The following is a 12,030-nucleotide window of genomic DNA, read 5'->3' as shown; positions in this document are numbered from 1 at the left end:
AGCTCTCTTGTGGCCAAATAGTAAGAAGCTGTGTTGCAACCCCAAAGGCACGTGGTTTAAATCCACTACCAGCTCCGAGGGAAAAGGCTAGGCAGTGTCCCCCTTTGCGATTACCTGACTCTAAAAACTTCGAGTGGTCCAACACTCTCCTGTCAGTAGGCTGTACTGAGGTAACCTGGGGTTGCTGTGATGCTGAACCTCGTGCCACTGGGGTGTCAAATGCCATAATGGTTACACATGGTGGATAGATTTGGTGGAGCTTCCAGTTTAAGACAGGTTTGGAAGCAGGAGTGGCATCCACTTCCTAAATGGCATTCCTCTGGAAACTCTAGGAACTTTGATAAATGACAATAGTTATAGAAGGGCTTCAGGCTTCAACAACAACAACAAAAACCTACCAGAGCATCAACTATGGGTCAATTCTGCCTTGATGGTACACAACAAATAAAAACATAATGTTGTTAAAGAGACAGTCGGACCTTGAATGTTGGGCCTGAGATTGCATTTTCTTTTCTTTTTTTTTTTTAAACAAGGAGGAAATGGTTTAAGTGTTAGGTTGTATAAAAAAACTAGACAGTTCTTTTAAGAAAAGTGAAGCACACTCAAATATTGAAGGGGTGATCAGTACAATACCAGTTACAACTTGGGTATTGTGATTAATATAAAATATGTATGAAGAATTGAATGGAAAACCAATTTGTTCTGTAAACTTTCACTTGACTGAACCATAGTTTGGAGGTGGGTGGTGAGCACAATTGTAAAGCTTCCCGTCTCATAAGGTTGTGGTTGAATCAGAATTTTACAATTTAAAGAAAAAGCAAAACTTAAAAAAAGCAAGCTGTGTGCCTTTTGAAGATAACACCCATGCCTGTCTTGTTTCAGCGGCCATGCATATTACATGCAGCCGGGCAGCTGTCCGCCATCTCCTCTATTGCACAGATGTTTTCTCATTACAGGTGTGGATTCCTCTTTGTATGTACATGTTTACTCATTAGAGTTACGGGCTCGTCTTTATGTCTGCAGCTGCTTTGAAGGATTTTGTCAGAAGTCCGTGATGAGAGGACTTGGCAGTAGGAACGACACCATCACAGATGAGGCCCTGTAGCCCGTTGTCTTAATCATGAGTTCACATGAGAAACCAAAGCTGTCTGTATTCTCTGTGGGGTGACACCCAGTGTGTTGTTATGATAATGACCCTAGTCCTGGGTTGCTTAGTCCTTCATTTAAATTGCCCATTTTTTTCCCTGTAATGATCAGAAAATGTAGCACTAAGTAATACATTGCCAGTTGTTATCAAAGAAAATTATGCTGTGATGATTTGAATATGTTTTTCTGATTTCCTTCAGAGTCATTGGCTTGTCAGCTTACCCCCTTACTCCCCCATTTAATGTGGAAGTTTCTCCAGGGAACTAAAAAATTTCCATGTTGTTGTTGTGTACTGTAGAGTGGGAACCGACCCATAGCTGCCCCTCCAGCGGGTTTCCAGGGGAAGTTAATCACTTGGGAGGAGAGCCCTTACTTCTCCTGCAGAGTAGCTGGTGACCTCGAACTGCATGCCTTCGGGATTGCAGCGCAGCTTCTTGCCACTAGGTCTCCAGAGCTCCCTAGAAAACGTTCATGGGATCCAGGATAATTGAATAATGCTTTGGTGAGCCACAACTGGGTAGAAAGACTTCGGAATGTGATGCCTCACACATCCAGAGTGGACTTTTGACATTTAGTGGGACCAGTGTGAACTTGCCTCCTTGGGCTTGTGACTGAATTTTCAGAGTGTGGTAGGGCTGTAAATCCTCCAGCGCAGCCCTGGCACATACTGTTATTGCTATTGGCTGTCTTTAAATTAGGGCACTAACTTTTGGTGAACCCACACACAACAGAATAAAATACTTTCAATTGTTGTAATCCACAGGATCTTCATAGACTGAGTTTTGAAAGCAAATTGCCACGTGTTTCTTCCTAGTCTAACAATGTTCAAATGGGTTCTTCTTCCCTTTGTAAGAGCTATATATGTATACACACACACACACACACACATGTTTAGCATGTCACTGCCTCTCTATGGGAGTTACAATTTCTGTCTCTCTGTGGGAGGTCCCCCTTCAGTTTTTTGTTGTTATTTGCAGTCCAGGTGGGCCCCAACATAGTGGCCCTGCGTACGATAGAACCAAGTCCCACCTGATGCTGCACTAGCTTTATAGTGTTGTCTTTTAAGCCCATTATTTCACTAGTTGTTCATGCACCTCCTTGAGGGTCTTCTTTTCATTTATTGAACCTCTGCTTTTCCAAGCCTAATGCCTTTTTCCAGAGACTGGCCCCCCTCCCTGTGAACATGCTAGAAATATATGAGATGAAATCTCACCTCTTTGCCTCTAAGGAGCACCCTGGTTGCCCTTCCTCTAGGACAGATCTGTTTGTTCTTTTGGTAGTCTCTGAGACATTCGATACTCTTACAACGTGACAATTGAAAGATATCTATTCTACTGACTTCCTTATTTACTGTTCAACTCCTTTTATTTTGTTTTTATGCAGATTTTTAAGCTGCTAAATTGTGTGCTAATTTGTTATGCAGTAGTAGATCGCTAATGCAGATAGCAGGAGGGCAGGTACTGGCTAGGGGATTAGTGTAGCTTGGGTTGAAAATAAGGGGGTTGATGGCATTTTGATGGAGACTAAACATGTGGAATGAGATAAGAAGAGGCCTAGCCAAGAAGCTGCACTGCAATCCCAGAGGTATGTGGTTCAAATCCACCAGATGCTCTGCTGGAGAAGGAGGAGCAATGTCCTCCTGTACCAGTCAGATCTGATTTGACAGTACACACACAAAAACTGATAATAAAAATAAAAAAAACTAGCTTAGGCCTTGAGAATTTTTGTCCCTTCATGTCCATTTGGAGAATGAAGCCCCTTAAGGGGGCTGGGAAATTTGATGGTTTTCAGATGGTGGACTGCGGCATCTTCGGTCCTAGAGAGAGACCTCAGGAGGTGGATGGTGATTTGCCAGTCAGCTGACCCTGCCAGCCCTCCATTCTCATTCATCTGAAATGACTTCATGTGCTCTGTTTTTAGTGTAGATTTGGAGTAGGATTCATTTGGGGGAAGACAAGGATCTGATTCTAAAGTATGATTCTTGATTGCCAAGTTGGCTCCTTCTCATAAGTGGCCCTGTGTACAACTCGGTGACACTCTGTAATCCTGCTGTATCATCACCATCTGGGTGTGGAAGCCCCCATTCTAGTTCAGTCCATATTTCTACAGTAAGAAAGCTGAGACGCACAGCTGTGTCATTTGCCCAAGGGCAGTTAGCCGGTCAGTGCCTTCTCCTGGGCTTTCAGTCTGGTGTCTTCCCTCTGGACCACCAGCATGGTCCAGTGGACTTTGAAGGAAGAGAGTTGGCTGTGATGGGACAACCATCCCTAGCAGTCAAGCACATACTGAGGACAAGGACCTTTCCCCCAGAGCCCATATGCTGCTGCCAGGAGGAGGGAAGCAGGAGATGTGCCCTCATTCTTGCCTTTGCTTGGCATGTGTCTTGGCAGTGGAAACGGCTTCCTTGAGCCTCTGTCTCCTCACCTGTAAAGTGGAAGTTAGGTTCAGCCTCTCCTGCCAGGTTGCTGCAGTCCAGCATTACCGTACAGATGAAGCAAGTGAAAATACCATGGCCCGAATCAGGTGCACCTTAGTCTTTAAAGTGACCTCCTTGCTCCTTTGTACTTTAGAGATCTCTCTGGTACCAGTTTGTCCAAGGCAAGTCAGTGTTTGATGTCTTGACTGCTGTTTTCATGGATGTTGACTATGGAGACTTTAGTCTTGGGCATTGGGAATGTAGTGGAATATGTTTGTTCCTTATGTTTGATGTGTAAAAGTCAGCCGTAGTTTGCTCTAATAACACCCTTCTTTCCTCTCTTGTGTCTCGGCAGGTGCCTGAGATCATCAGCTCCATCCGCCAGGCCGGTAAGATCGCCCGCCAGGAGGAGCTCAACTGCCCGTCCGAGTTTGATGACACGTTTTCCAAGAAGTTCGAGGTGCTCTTCTGTGGCCGGGTGACGGTGGCCCACAAGAAGGCCCCTCCGGCGCTGATCGACGAATGCATCGAGAAGTTCAACCACATCAGCGGCAGCAGGAAGGCAGAATTTGACTTGTTCTCCCAGAAATCGGAACCCACAAATACTGCGGGGGGATTCTCCCTAACGGACCGGTTCCGAGCCGCGTTCCCACCCGCAGGCCCGGAGGAGAAGGGCCGCAGGCCCATGAGGAAGTCCTTCTCACAGCCGGGCCTGAGCTCCTTGGCCTTCAGGAAGGACTTCCACGAGGGAAGCCTGCGGAGTAGTAGCTTTTTCAGCTCCTTTGAGGAAAATGACATTGAGAACCACCTAATTGGTGGAAACAATATTGTGCAGCCAACAGATATCGAGGAAAATCGAACTATGCTCTTTACGGTAAAATAATACTGACCCCTGAGCTTGTCGTGAGCTTGTCATATATGCACAAAAGAAGTATTCTGTTGAGCAACGATTTCTTGTAAATGATTTTGGGCAGTTACATGTGAATCCATATATTTTCTTGTCAAGATAAAATCCTTACTCCAGTTAGGATCTTTAAAAATCATTGGAGAATAAGGAGATAATATCAAGGGATTCTGTCTTATAGCTCTGGTGGCCTAGTGGTAAGGAGTTACGCTGTCCACCCAAAAGCGCTGGGTTTTTATCTACTGTCTGTTCTGAGGGAGAGAGGTGGACAATCTCCCGTGTCATTTACAGCCTCTGAAGTAGGTTCCGACTTGATGACATCTAACAACAACCTCCATAGTGTTAAGGACACTTTTGTCAGTGGGGTGAACAATGTCTTAAAACACTTGACAGAAGCCACAAAAAGGATTTTATTTTAAATGTTTTTAAATTTCAAGTAATCTAAGTGTAGTGGGAGCTAATGTGTGTTCGATTCCAGACCACTGCAATAAAGCAAAGATCATCATAAAGCAAGTTGACACAAACCATTTTTGGTTTTCTAGCACATATAAAAGTTATGCTTATACTGTAATCTCTTGAGTGTATAATAACATTATGAAAAAAGTTGAAATACAGTGCAAATAACCAAGGTATGACCCAGAGACACAGCGAGCGAGCGTGTGCTGTGGTAAACACGGCAGCTGATAAACTTGATCACCAAAGATTTGCTTTGTTTTGGCAAACCTGCATTGTAAAAAACATTGTGCCAAGTACATGAAGCGAAACACAATAGAACATGAGGTGTGCCTGTGCATTTCAACAGAGTCTTCTGGGGAGGTGTGGCTTATGAAACTTACACTCATTGTTAATCAGAATAAATGGTCATGATGATTAGATAGCTTGTTATTTGACCTTTGTACTCAAATGGAAATATATTAAGTTAAGCCCACTGCTTACTTTTTTCCCCTAGGGGAGGAAAATTGATGATGTGACAGAAAATGCTTGAAAGGATTGGACTAGGGAACTGACTGTGGAGTTTGGGGTTCCTGGGTTTTAGGCAGATGGGGCTGTATGGATGGATCCTGCCATCTCTCAGGACCCCTTGGGTCAGAGTGAAGTAATCAGAGCTGATGGGACTCAGTGCTGACCTCTGACGATATAGGAATGGATTATTCCTTGACTTTTACGTTTCTTCTTTGACTTAATTCCTACCTTGAATCTCTAAAACCTAACCTAACTAATCTAACCTAACCTAACCAAAACACCAACCCACTATTGTGAATTCCAGCTTGTGACAACCTTGCACTGGGCTTCTGAGGCAGCTTAATGGGAGGAAACTGCTTGGGCGTTCTCCCTCAGAGCGGCTGGTGGATTCAAACCACTAACCTTTAGCACTAACCTTCAAACCACTAACCTTTTTAGCAGCCCATCACTTAAACTACTACACCACCAGGGCTCCTTATTCTAGAGAGAGTGAGACCATCTTAAATATATTGTCTTGTGGATGGATCTAAAGAAGCTGGCTAGGGAGCTCTGGTGGCCTAGTGGCAAGAAGCTGCACTGTAATTCTGAAGGCATGCGGTTTGAATCTACCATATGCTCTGATGGAGAAGGAGAGGCAATCTCCTGTACCTGTCAGATCCAAGTTGATGGTACATGCACACACAGAAACACACAATAAAAAAAGAAAAGGATAAAAAGGAAATTGGCTGCTAAAATTAGTATAGTGTGATACATTCAGGTTTAAAATCAAGAGGATGACATAGGTCAAAAGGGCTGCTTTATATATTTTTTCTCTTTTCATCATTGACCTAATATATTGTAGAGTGCCCCATCCACAGTCAGACTGTGTTTCAGAGATCTCTCTTTACAAACTTCTGTCACTGTTTACCAGAGAACTCTGCAAATAACCACTATTTGTAAGGTCCTGTAGATTATGTCAGAAACACAGCAGTGAGCAAGGCTGTTTATCTGGGCTTTAGCTTCCAGGGAGTCCCTCAGAGGTGCAACTAGTTTACCTGCTTAGCTGTGCCTTGGAAGAAAGGCCTGGCAGCATGCTTTTGAAAATCAACCTTTGAAAACTCTGTGGAGCACAGCTCGACTCTGGCACACCTCGGGTCACTGTGAGTCGGACTTGATTCAACAGCATCGAGCTTTAAAGGAGATAGATGTCAGGCAATTAGTGGCTCAAGGAACTAACTAATTGCAGTTGGGATGAAAGCTCCAAAGGAGAAGCAGAGGATCCTCCAGGAACAGCATCAGAGGAAGCTTCCCTAAAGTGATTTTGACTGAGCAGGGGCTTGGATGTAGTCAGCTGAGAGAGGGTCTCCCAGGTGCGGGGAACAATAGGTGAGAAGATGTTAAAGAGATGGAGCGGGGAGCCAGGGAGAAACACTGGAGCCATAGTGTTTTATGTTTCATTTTGTTAGTTATACTTTCTCCCCAGATTTTCCTGAGTTCATATTTCCTCACTGTCTCTGAAAGGTTCACTTGGCACAGAGAAATAATCTTATCAGTGAGGCAGTTGGCATTCTTTTATCCCATTTCATTGTATTTTGCTCAGTTGTGAGCTTTTTAAAGCTTTTTAAGAACAGATTATCTTCATTGTGTATACGTGTCTTTTTTGACCTCTAAAGAGACTGAAGACAGCCAGAGACAAGACTGGTTCATTCCTGAGTTTTTCTGTCTTTACTCTGTGTTGTCCTAGGCAAGGCAGAGAATCTGTGGGCTGCTACTCTGGAGAGAGACAGTTGAGCCGAATTCAGAAAGATGATAAAAATGAATTAGCTCTTCCGCATACTTAGACTTTGTGGAATGACAAGACTAAGTTGAGTACCTGCTTTTCAGTCTCAACTGGATCTTTCTTCAGAGTCTGATTACAAGCCTTGTTTCTGACAAGCTTGTATATCTGATTTGTAGTTTGCATTAAAGTCTAGAGAGTTTACAGGGAGGGAGGTGACTTGCAGCAATGGCATCAGGATGTGACCACCAACTTCTTTATCCCGAGGGAAAGTGAAGACTATTAAACACACAGGAAAGTTCATGAAATGTAGCCATGGGAGGCATGGGGCCCCCAGAGGAAGCTCCCTACAGGCCAATGGGGAGTGAATAGGTATCTCAGCGTACTATACTACACTCGTAGATACCTGTTCCCAGAGCAGTGCAGCAGTTTTTATTTATGCTAAAGTGAAAAAGTCTGCTGTCAGGAACCTCTCCAAATAATGAAGAGCAAGGATATCAGTCTGGAGACTAAGGTGCACCTGATCCAGGCCATGGTCTTGGCAGTTACTTGCTATGTAACAGAAAGCTGGGCAATGACTAAGGATGATAGGAGGAGAATTGATGCCTTTGAGTTGGGGTGCTGGAGAAGAGTATTGAATATACCATGGACCACAAACAAGTTCATCCTAGAGAGGGTAAAACCAGGCTGCTCTTCGGAGGCAAAGATTCTGAGGCTTTGCCTGACATACTTTGGGTATGTTGCAGGGAGGGAACAGTCCTTGAAGAGGAGGGACATTATGCTTGGGAGAGTGGAGGGACAGTGCGGGAGAGGAAGACCCTTGAAGAGATGGATTGGTTCAGTGACTGGGGTACTGGGGGTGGGTGTGTTGAGATAAGTTGGCTCAGGATTGGGCAGGGTTCAGAGCTGTTATAAGTAGGTTTGCTATGAGTACAAATAACTTGACAGCACATAACAATGTAAAAACTTTAAAAAGGTGATATATATAAATATGTAACACATAGTGTGTAGTCTACAGATGGTAAATTATCTTAACAGTACATTTAGAAGGCTTTAATCTAGATAGTAAAAGCCTGTTGATTCTAACTCATGGTGACCCACCGAGTCAGAGTGGAGCTATATTCCCTAGGGTTTTCAAGGGCTGGTTTTGTTCCCAGATATGGATTACCAGCTCTTCTGAGGCACCCCTGGGTGAAGTTGAGTCACCATCCTTTCAGTTAGCACCAGAACATGTTACCTGTCAACTCTGTACCAGTTAGGGACTCCAAGGGAGTTCTGGTGGCCTAGAGGTGAGAAGCTGCTCTGCAATCCCAAAGGCATGCAGTTTGAATCCACCAGCTGCTCCAAGGGAGAGGTATGGATGAAAAATCTCCTGTCATGGGATTATGCCTTTGAAAACCTGCCGAAGGGTCAGCTATGGGTCACTTCTAGCTTGATGGCACACAACAGCAAGGATTCCACAGTAAATAAATAAATCACACAAAACATTCTCAAAATTTTAAAAAAGAAGCTTCAGTTTTCTGGAAGATTCACTTATGTAGAAACTTCATTTCTGTATAGAGAGGGTATTCAGTCAGAGGCTTTATTGCTTCTTTGTGGATATTTGGTCCTTTTATCTCAAAGAAAACTTAGGTCTCATCTAGGGGCATTGAATGATAGTTCTTTACTGCACCTTTGGAGTCATTTCCTACAATGAGAAGTCAGAATTTTGTAGAAATGTGTACCTTTGTGCTTTATATAAAGATCATGAAAGAAGAGACATTGGTAAGACAAATGTCAGTTACACTTTCATATTAAGCTTGTTTCTTTTTCTTTTCTTTAAGATTGGCCAGTCCGAAGTTTACCTCATCAGCCCCGACACCAAAAAAGTAGCATTTGAGAAAAATTTTAAGGAGATATCTTTTTGCTCTCAGGTAAATGGAAATGCGCTGTGGTTCAATCGCAGTGAGATTTGAAAATGATTTCTTTTCAAAATCTGTCAGGAATAGTACAGTGGATTACAAGGTGTATGTTTTCTATGCGTTCATTTGAGGTCTGCGTATTCTTGCTCTGTGCTTCGGTGTGCAGACCACATCCATGTACTGAAGGTCGCAGATCACATCCAGGTATTGAAGTCAGACTCAGGAGCCACCTGTGGTCGTGAGTCAGCCCCGTCAGCCTGCTACCACCACGTGCCTCGGGACGCTTATTCAGGCAGAGTCTTGACCACGTTTATGTTCATCTTTCCAATGCCCGCAAAGCCCGTTATGCTAGAAGTTTGACATTTTTAATAAACAGACATTACATTGCAACTTGCATTAAAAGAAGTTTTATTTTATTACTGTGTTATGGTAAAATGTTTTAGTATACTTGCGTTTTAATTTTTTTATGCATAGAAAGTACATACTAGGACAAACATTTGACGGCCGTTAGCTAGGAACTGTACTTAAGTGTTGCAATTGAAATATAAATTCTACTTAAAGACCTTTAGATACAGAATTCATTAGTAATCCAGGGATTAAACCCTGGGTTAGGTTTTAATAGACTTTTTAAAAGTAACTGTTCTGCTCTAAGTGTCAATAACCTACCATAAAAGGGGATTTTCTTACTTTTTTTGCCGTTACTGGTAATAATGGCTGGCAGCAGCCATGATTTCAGAGGAGGGTGTGTGTGTGTGTGTGTGTGTGTTATGTTTATATGCAAGTAATTTCCAATTGATCAGTGGGTTGGTTCCATCTCAATGACTTCATTGTGACCTCAGTTGGTGACCTAATTTTTTTCATTATTTCCTTTTATTAGTAATGTCTTTATGCATAGTAGTATTTTAAACATTAATAGTATTGAAAGTATTTTAAGCATGATGAAATTGTATATCTGTGCATGAATATCCGAGAGTCAGCAAATCAGGTGCTGCAACATTGTTTGTAGTACAGATTACCGTACACCATATACATATAGTGCGGTTCATTGTTCCTTGGAATGCATTATCTGTTTGGGGATATATAGGTGATATAGATATAGATAGATAGATATAGATATGTATAATTTTTAAAAAAACATACATAGATCTTTCTTTAAAAAGATACTGATTTCTACGTTACAAAAATTTCTAACTTTTGGGGTATTCTTTATCATTATTTCTTTCTCTTAAAAATATATGTCCCAATGATCACATGTCTTACTACCTGTCCTGGCCCCAGAACCTAAGAAGGTGGACCCACTGGGGCTGGCTGGAGGGAAAGAGGAGAGCTTATTCCAGAAGGAACTGTCTGCGGGATCATGAAGGATACCTGAGGACAGAGAAGGAACAACCAGCCACATTTTTTTTTGTAATGAGGGGGAGGGAGGAGAAATATATATAGTACATATCAAGGGAATATAATAGAAAGTACATGTCAAGGGAGTTCAGGTGGCCTCGTCATTAGAGACTTGAGGTTCCAACCCACAGGTGGTGTCTCTGGACGTTCCCATTCATCGGTGACTCTACAGGAGAAAGACGGCAGTCTCCCCCCGTGCGATTTACAGCCTCTGAAAACCCACGAGAGGGTCAGCCATGAATCACTTCTGGCTCGACAGCAAAGAGTTCAAGTGTTTTGTTTGAATATACACCATAGGTACTCTACTCAGAAGAAAATGCCTACTTGTAAACATCTTTCTTGATAATCTCCCAGGTGTACTTAGATTTTGGAGGAATTGATCAATTATGATTAACCAAAATAATTTTATTCAGGTATTTTCTATCAGATATGAGAACAAACCAAAGTTCTGTTTTACATTTTTTTTAAACTCTAACCTTCTCATTTCCATAATGAGTAAGGTATAATGAATAATAAGATACAACGTTTGCTAATATAAAATGTGATCTACTTAAGTATTGAAAAATAACATTTTCCCCCATCACAATGTGAGAACATTCTTTTTTTTTAAATTATTATTGAATTTTATTAGTTTTAGTGAACATTTACAGAGATTTTGGATTTTCATTCATTCATTGTTGTACTGTTTTCTCTACCCTCCTCCCCAGTTTGGAGAAGAACATTCTTCATCCATTAACAAGGATTGAATACTTCTAAAGCATATTCCCTGGAGTAATGCTTAGCATAACCCTCATTTATCACTCGAGGGCTCTGAGGCCAAGATCTGCCAGTGACTAATTTATTGGGAAATTCTTGATCCCAGCTCGCGATTATGTGCCAGCATTTTTTGATGATGCGTTGCTGTATGTTAGGTGAATGTGAAATGCTTTCTTTTTCACATAATAGCTTTATTATTTCTTCAAGATCTGAATAGCTGAACATCAGGCCCTCCATATTCTTTTCTCTATGTGCTGTTGGCTTTCATAAGGCATTGCTGTTTTATATTTATGGATTGTGCTTTATCTTGTATCACAGTACTTCCACCTGCTGATGTCGTTAAAATAAGGTTATATATTAACATTTATTCAGAAGAGCTGATAGGTAACCATGCGAAAGCCTTAGTCTTAATATCCTATGTCAAAAACCCACTTAATTCTGTATAACTTTTTTTCCCCTGTGTGACTTTGGGCTTGTTCTTCATACCATTTTAAGTGTTTATCTGTTTACTATTAAGGATGCAATGATATTTAAATTTTTAACCTTTCTTTATATATGTACGTGTGTGTGTATTAATCTCTTTGATTCTCCAAATTTGATCTCTTTCATGCCTAAGAAAACGGTTTGAATTTTTCTGTTATCTACATTTCTGTGTTACCCTACATTTCTTTTCTTTTATATTAGAAAGAGTATTTAAAACTCTACTCTTTGGATCTTACCCCCTCTTTACTGTTGTGCGCATCCCAAGGAGCAGTTCAGTCGAGGAATGTTAATCTCTGTGGCCTCTGGGAGG

At 41.9% G+C, this 12,030-nt stretch overlaps 1 protein-coding gene across 1 annotated transcript in view; it reads left to right on the top strand.

Moving 5' to 3' along the window:
• TBC1D1 (TBC1 (tre-2/USP6, BUB2, cdc16) domain family, member 1) overlaps nt 1-12,030 on the top strand; it is a 378,557-nt gene that overhangs the window by 164,065 nt on the left and 202,462 nt on the right. The window contains exons 2-4 of the mRNA XM_006895424.1: nt 3,918-4,135; nt 4,208-4,436; nt 9,009-9,098. Of these exons, the coding sequence (XP_006895486.1) occupies nt 3,918-4,135; nt 4,208-4,436; nt 9,009-9,098 (537 nt within the window). The remainder of the gene's footprint in view (nt 1-3,917; nt 4,136-4,207; nt 4,437-9,008; nt 9,099-12,030) is intronic.

This window comes from Elephantulus edwardii, unplaced genomic scaffold (genome assembly GCF_000299155.1).
Source record: "Elephantulus edwardii isolate Elephantulus edwardi_28Jun2011 unplaced genomic scaffold, EleEdw1.0 scaffold00167, whole genome shotgun sequence".
In the NCBI taxonomy this organism is placed as follows: domain Eukaryota; kingdom Metazoa; phylum Chordata; class Mammalia; order Macroscelidea; family Macroscelididae; genus Elephantulus; species Elephantulus edwardii.
This window is presented reverse-complemented; position numbering and strand designations above follow the sequence as displayed.